Below are 7,767 nucleotides of genomic sequence, written 5' to 3' on the forward strand. Positions count from 1 at the left end.
GGAGGAAACCCATGCGAACACTGCATGGGAGAACATACAAACCTGCACTACCCACCACCCCCACCTCTGTTGGCCCCTTATTCCATCATGTGTCATGGTTAAAAGGAAATGTCACTTTTTGTACACGTTATCTTTATAACATTAAAGCTTTGTAGTCATAAAATCTGTTTGTACATATCTTAATATTTATATCTTATCTCTCTGTATTATATTTTTCTACGAGTGTATGTGTTTTTTTCTATTGCTGTCACATTTCACTGCTGCTAACTCTTTGTTTTAACAAGAGCGTGACAATAAAAGACTTCTATTATATTATATTCTATTCTATTTAATGGTGCTCAACTTGGTAGGACCATTGATGAAGCAACCTGAAATGTGTAAGCACTTTTCTCCCTTCGCAGCTACCACAGCAGGTTTTACCAGCATTTCTCTGTTTAACAAGTATTCACTGACAAACTCGTGATTTGTCATTATCCAAGGACCAACCCAATACATTTTTGGATGTTAACAGCAAAGCGTTTCAGAGATAAAGCCCTACAAGCTACGAAAACAATTTCCCATACAAAGCGGAAGAGAGGCTGAATGCATTAAAATGCTGCTCCCATATTAAATGTTTTTAGAAATGAATGACCTTTACAAATGATTTTCTAATAGCTTTAAATTGGTCTTCCCTTCTTTTGATATCTACGTGTGTTATTTATAATGTTCTGCTTCTTTTGATTGTATACACACATACATTACTTCAACCACAATCCATGTGAGTGTGCACCATCTCTGTTTAAATCCGCTGTATTTCAAACATATATGCTCTTTTTAAATAAAAATAAAAAAAACCCTGAAGTGTCACATCTTGCCCATGCTCAACACTGCAACTCCATATTAGGCTCAGAACTTGTTATGAGGTTGTGTGTGCTTGCAGGGCGGTTACCAGTGGCAACCATGTGGGTAACCCAGATGACCACTGTTGACGCAAACAGACCCGCAGGCTGCTGTAGATCATAAACTGTGAGGAGGGAAATTTTGTTTTCAGACAGGTAAATGATTGGCAAGAGGACCACAAGGTTTTATTATCTAAACCCAGCGTAGTAGTAAAGTTTGACTTTGTGAAAGATAAGACAATGAGCGAGAAAAACAAAACAAACAAACCCCCCCCCCCACAGATTTCTTGCTCCTTTGAGTACATTCATTGTTTCATCAGAGACCATTATTTGAATATCATGTCCATATGAAGCACAACATAACAAGTAGTTTACGTAACTGCTGGTGAGGAAAGGCATTGAAACGTCTCTTGCGGCCAGAAAAATAGAGAGGTGGGGTTCAAGCGAAGTTCAAAGGGTCACCCACAGAAAAGCACGTAGCAATAAAGTGTTATCAGGACAGAAACAGCTCACGTTTGGTGCGAGCAGCACGTAGTGCCGGCAGGGTGGCTACTTGTGCAAAAGTATTATGAAAACATTCCAAGAGCTATTTTAACTCCCAAACAAGCAGCTCGGTACAAAATGTTTTCACAGTGCTTGACACCAGGTCAGGTCATTTCAGAGCATGTTCTGGCAGCAGAGATCTGTGATCCAGCTGGATGCTGGCTTCAATCAGTGGATTTTCTGAGAGTCTGACGCCGTTTGTCAGAAAGAAGCGTTGATGTAACATTATTGACAGCACAGCTCAGTAGTAATATGTGCAAAGAGTAAATGCTTCTGTTGAGGGTCTTTTTTTTTAAACAAATGGAATATGTTTAAATTTTTTTGCCTCGATTTAATGTAAGTGAAATGAAGACAAACTAAAAAAAAAACAAAAAAAACAAGCTTTTGCCTAAAGTTACAAGTGTAACAATAGTAGCAGTTGTAATGTATATTTCAAACTAAAAGAGTTATGCTTTTTATTGCTTATGGATCCTAAAATCCATTAAAAGTATTTCATAAAGTGAAAAAAACCTCAGAATTCAAGCAAAAATGACTCCTGATGTGAGAGCGGTTGAAGCTCTGCGATCCTCCTGCACTGAAAAGCGCAGTTTTACTACGGTGGGCTGTGAAATAGTCACAGCCTTATCATGGAAATCAGTCTAATCTGATTTATCACATGATTGCCAACATCAAGCTTAAAGGCAACATGCAGTGAAAACAGTTTTGTTGGTTTCACCTTTGATTGTGGGATCAAATGACCATTTATCTGGCCCAGGAGTGACGCCTGCAGCCCTTTTACCACATCAAAAGGATTAGTCCCTTCAGGTTAGTGGGCTGTGTGGGGGTGGATGTGAAGAGGGCATTTTAGTGAACACTTTTGCAAGTCAAAAAGAACTCAGCAGCAGCAGCAACCTGTTAAACAAATGTCAATACAAGTAGTTACAAGTTGATGTTGACTGCTGTAGTTAAAATAAATATCTTAGGGTGAGGCCCGCAAGGTTTATCCCTCACTGGGGGTTCTGGCAGAAGATGTGGTTTTGCTTTATCATTAGAACTGAGATGGATTTTCTTTTTAAAGCATCAGTGCGCAGATTTATTAGTAATTTGCATTGCTATCACAATATTAGTTGTGCCTTGTCATTACTGGGTTGGATTGTGTTGTGCCCTAACAGTTTTCATTCTTTATACACATGATACAGCATAACTATGATCTCCTTTTCCAACACATCACCAAAATGCTGAATTGGATTGAAATTAGGTGACAGCAGAGGCCATGTGAATCAATTCAACTAATTTTTTGTTTTGATGCTTGCGGTAATTTGACATTCCAGCATTTCTGCTGACGAAACTTTGATGAGCTCATGTGAATTGTGGATTCTGACAGAAGTGATATTTTTCGTGGATTTCTGTTGCTGTAGCCTATCTGCTTCAACATTTAAGGTGTTGTTAATTGCCTTGGTTTGTCAATTTTAATATTGATTTCCTGTCATTGTGAACCAGTTTGACTATTCACCTTTGACTGCTCCCAACAGTATGGCTTTTTTATTCAGAAAAAAATTACCATAACAAACATATACATGAGTTTTTTTTAATCCCCAATAAGAAAACATTTGATATAATCATAGACTTTTTTTTTTTTTGGTTCAATGTCTTGCAGTGATTTATCAAACACCTGACAATAGCCGGAGCCTTTCAAAATGCCTCACCGCTCAAGCACACACCTGCAAACCGGTTTGTGGTCTCTGTTCACTCCATTAATCAACGAGACGTCTGAGTCTGACGAAGCATGCAGACTCTTTTTAAGTAGACCTCAACCCTCCAGATATGTCCATTTCTGTCAAAAAAGCAAGCTAAGCCATCTCAAATATGTGCATGTGCCTGTTTCAAAGGCCCAACTTTGTCAGGGGACATCTGCTCTGAAAATGATTAATACAGACCACTTCTTTACAATTGTGTGGTTTTCAAAACATCACTTGATATTTGTTTGACAAGAGCAGATATGTAATAAGCCTTAAACAAAGTCGAAGCATTTCATGTGCCCCCCCCCCCCAAAAAAAAAAAAAAAAACAACGTCTTGATCGAACTGATATGTAGTTCTTATCTGTGATGCATTTGTTTATTTGTTCTCTCAAGTGGCAATAAGTAATTAAACAAACAAAGTAAATAAAAAAAATACCAGCGCGCACTCGATCAAGATTATATGAGGCTATATACTTTCACCGCTAGAAGGAGCCAACAAACAACATTTCCGTCGCCAGGTTGGGATGAGGGGTATTATAAAACATTAGCATTGTATGTATTCTCTAAATTTCTCTCACAATTTCGAATTTTAGCTTTTTATTTGATTTAATTACATGTGTTGTCGGTGCTCAGTTTTTCAATTGATCTGTGACAAAGCAACGTTTCATATGGTATGAGAAAAAAAATCTTAATCAAACAGGAATTTATGTTATGTTCCTTGTTTTTTATATTTTTTTATTCATCTATTCACACACTTGAGTGACTATTATTAACATGGATGATGGTGAATTTAGCACATTGTGCTCGTGCTTATTCATTCATTCATTCAGGGAATCGCTCCTCTGTGAGCAAAGACGTACAGTTTGAATACATTTTAAGTGATATATGATAGAACTGTGGACACGGACCTCTGTTACTGAAATCGTCCTTTTTTGATGTATGTCAATATACTACACTAGTGATAATTTTACTACACACAATTGTTGAGCTTTTACTGGTGATAATGGCACTTTACGTTTCCTTTCAATCTTTTCAGTGATCGTCATCACATTTTGCTGCGTCTGCACTTTTGGTGGGATGCAGTTTTGCTTTGAGCCACTACACGTCGCTGTGCACCGTCAGTCCGCTGCTAAGGCGTTGTCCCTGGTGCGACTTGGATCCGGAGACTCGACAGACTCCACCAGCACTCGAAAGCCACATTTATTATCCCTACTATTGTTCTGATGTGATGAAAGTGATGGTGTGTTATTCCTCAATGTTCTGGACAAACTTATTACAACACGAGGCTGCGCAAAAACCAAGCACACACTGGTGGTACCAGGCTGATTGTGTCATTATCTTTAAGCCAAACACGCTTATCCTCAACTAAAAACTGTGATTTGACATGATAATGAGCCTTAATCCACTTTGCATAGTAAATACTCTTCAGTTTATCTGTTTAAAATCAATTTTCAGTCAGAAAAAAAAGCTCAAACTGTTTTTCTTGGTTAATAAATCATGAGATGGTCATGTGACTATCCTACGCTAAACACTTTTTTCTTTTTTCATTTCTGACCGCTTCTCCTTACTGTTGTTTACTATGCTCTTGTGCGTAAAACCAAATGAGCTGTCTCAGCTCAAAGCCCCTGCAGCGACCTGCTGAGTGAAGATATAAGATCCGATGAGCTCACAGTGGTATTATTGTGGTGAAAGACAGAAGAGGAGAAATGAGAACGTGAAAATGCTTAAACGTGGGTTTGTGCATATGAGTGGGTATAAAACGGGAGCTTTGACAGGCGAAAGCAAATGTTTTAGTTTGTGCTCAAAAATTGAGAGAAAAAAAAGAAAAGAAAAAGAGAAACGAGTCGGGATAACATTGTTCACCAATTGGTGATTCAAAGTGTGTGACATTTATATATGTGATAGGACGCGTGGGAGTATATGTAAAGTTTAAGGGATTAAAAACAATAGGAGCAATCCAAAGACCGAAGCAACCTAAAAAAGACTAAAAGGTTCTGCCTAAAACCTGAAACGCAGCTCCGACACCTTCCCCTTGACACCGGGAAAGTACGCTGGGTTTTATCTGAAGGTTGACACTGCGAAGAAAATCAAAACGCTGCGCTCTGCTCGGCGCACAGCCAAATCGGCACAGGGGGTCGAAGGGAAATCGGGTGGGGGTTGTCTGCGTTTCTGGAGAGGGCTGGACTTACGGCAGCCAATGAGAAAGTCGCCCGAGGTGCCTGCTCTGACTTACGACTTGTCGGGAGGTTATATACCCAGAGAATCACCATGAAAGGTACATTTAAACAGAACCGTGAGCAGTGGAGAGACGTGAGAGCGAGGAGAGGAGTCACGCAAACACTTTAGCCACAATAACAACAACAACAACAACAGCACCAGGGTTCAGTCCGCCGTCTGATTTTGTGGTTTTTGGGAGATTGCTTTGGAAAAGCTTTTGGAGATGTCTCACGTCCAGTTATCAAGCAGTGCGCTGGAGAGGCTGGTGGCCAGGAGGACCTTCCCTCTTCACAGGCGCACCAGCGTCTGCCGCAACCTCTTCGGACCGGTGGATCACGACGAGCTGAACCGGGAGATGAAAGTCAAGATGCGGGAGATTTCCGATCGAGACCAGCAGAAATGGAACTTTAATTTCGAGGCCAACACCCCGCTGGATGGGGATTATGCATGGGAAGAGGTGCCGGTGGATAACAGCCCGGTGTTTTATCATGACTCGCTTGAAAACGGCAGGAGCCGAGTGTCTGTCCCAGCCGTCAAGCAGGGGGCCTCCTCGGACCCTGCTCTGGCCGAGACCCCCAGCATGGATGTACTGGATCGCTTGGCCGTGCCCGAAAGTAGCAGCGCTCCGTGCCCGGTGGAGATCAACCAGGAGAACCGCACAGACAAACTCAACTCAGGGAAGCCGGCTCACAGACAGCTCCCGTGTGTTAGACGCAAGAGGACGGACACTACTGACAACAACACACACATCCCAGGTAAATTAAAGATCTTTGAAAAACAAACAAATCACACACTCCCCGTGTGCGCTTTTGGTCAGAGCGCATTATGGCACACCATCCACATTATTTCATCTGAACAACTGGACCGATTTAAGTTATAACTTGATTTCTTTTCCTTACAGACTTCTTCGTGAAACGAAAGAGGGGTGCTGATAAAAAAACGAACGAAATGAGCTCTTGCCATCTTTCCAAGTCTCCGATTCCGGTGGAACAAACACCACGAAAGAGGATTCGTTGAAAGGTATTGAGATGTTTTTTTCTTCTTCTAATTTCGCAACTTTCTTTTTTTTTTAAACATTTAGATCGAATACAATGTGCCGCTTTGATGTGCCTTACTTTAATCCCAACTAGTTGAGATAAATTGCGCATTATACCTCTCAGAGTATTTGCGTAATTTTGTTTTTACGCATTGATCGCAGGAGGCTGAGTGCCAAGAAGCGCAGACTGTTATCAGGGTTGGGGGTGGGGAGAGTTTGTGGTGGTGAAATCGCAGTAGTAGTGATAGTAGTAGCTGTACTAACGCCAGTGGTTGGGGGAGGGTGGATGTGCGTCACCGTGTGGCGGGAAAAGGCTCTGGTAAAGGGTGACGCCTGCTGCTGAGGTCTGCTTCTTTTCCTCGGAAAGCTGACTCGCCGTCTTTCTGCGGAATTATCCGATCTTCAGAGAGCTCATCGTGTTTTTGTTCCTCCCTCAGGTGGTTTTTGCACTATATTTGCCTGCGCATTTTGAGGAACTCGGGGAAATCGGTTTGGTTCCCTCAAACGCTGGAGAAGAGGACTGAGGAGGACACAAAGAAGTCCGAGCGGCCGGCTGCGGCTCGGTGCGTCGACCCGGCGGCGGAGCGCAGCCTCAACACCGGAGCACACTCTCAGGACTGAACGGTTTGGGCAGAGGAGGGAGGAGGAAAGAGAGGAAATCTCACCGAATGACTTCTATCCAGTACAAATGTAGCATTCATTGTTGCTTTTGCATACAGCCACTCGACAGTGTTAAATGTTTTAACATCTGTGCAATCCTAAACTTCTTTAAAAGAATCGTCTACACTGGCCAAAAGTGTACAGCTTTATAGAGACAATAGCTTATAAATGTTTATTTCTGTTTTTTCTCTGTAAATGTATATTTTTAAGTTTATTCTAACTTATAATTTATTTATGTTTCTTTATATTTGTTAAATGCCTTGTTGATTTAGCCAAAGGGCATATTTTATTTTATTTGTATTTTATTATTTACATTTGTTTGTATTGTGATGTTTTGCAATCATGTAGCTTCCACATACGTAGTCCACACTTGAAAATAGTTTGTTTTGTGTGTCTCTGAGCCGTTTGTGTGTGTGTGTGTGTGTGTGTGTTTTCATACAAGTGCCCTAATGTCTTGCAAAAGATGGGAATAAAATATCTTTCACTTAAATTTAAAGCAGCTTTGTTTGTGTTGTTTGTTTGGTTCAGCCTGCCTCTTTAACACAGAACAGTTTGGTAAAAGAAAAAGTCTGGAAAGTGAAACTGAGAAGAGGTTGTATTGTTTCGTTGCCTCACGCTTCGCAGATCAGCGTCACATTTCATGCTGGACAGCAGCATTATGAAACTCGCATTAGCCTCTATTTTGATTGTGGACACTGATCTTTCCAGTGGTTT

General features: G+C 41.0%; 1 protein-coding gene across 1 annotated transcript; it reads left to right on the top strand.

Annotated features, from left to right (window-relative positions):
• The first annotated feature begins 5,437 nt into the window (after nucleotides 1–5,437).
• LOC308136845 (cyclin-dependent kinase inhibitor 1B-like) lies at nucleotides 5,438–7,543 on the top strand. Its single transcript, XM_080505375.1, has 3 exons — nucleotides 5,438–6,112; nucleotides 6,259–6,377; nucleotides 6,831–7,543. Exons 1-2 carry the CDS (start codon nucleotides 5,581–5,583, stop codon nucleotides 6,372–6,374), a joined length of 648 nt encoding a protein of 215 aa, XP_080361501.1. The 5' UTR covers nucleotides 5,438–5,580; the 3' UTR covers nucleotides 6,375–6,377; nucleotides 6,831–7,543.
• The last annotated feature ends 224 nt before the right edge of the window (nucleotides 7,544–7,767 follow it).

Source organism: Blennius ocellaris (genome assembly GCF_963422515.1).
Source record: "Blennius ocellaris genome assembly, chromosome: 11".
NCBI lineage: Eukaryota > Metazoa > Chordata > Actinopteri > Blenniiformes > Blenniidae > Blennius > Blennius ocellaris.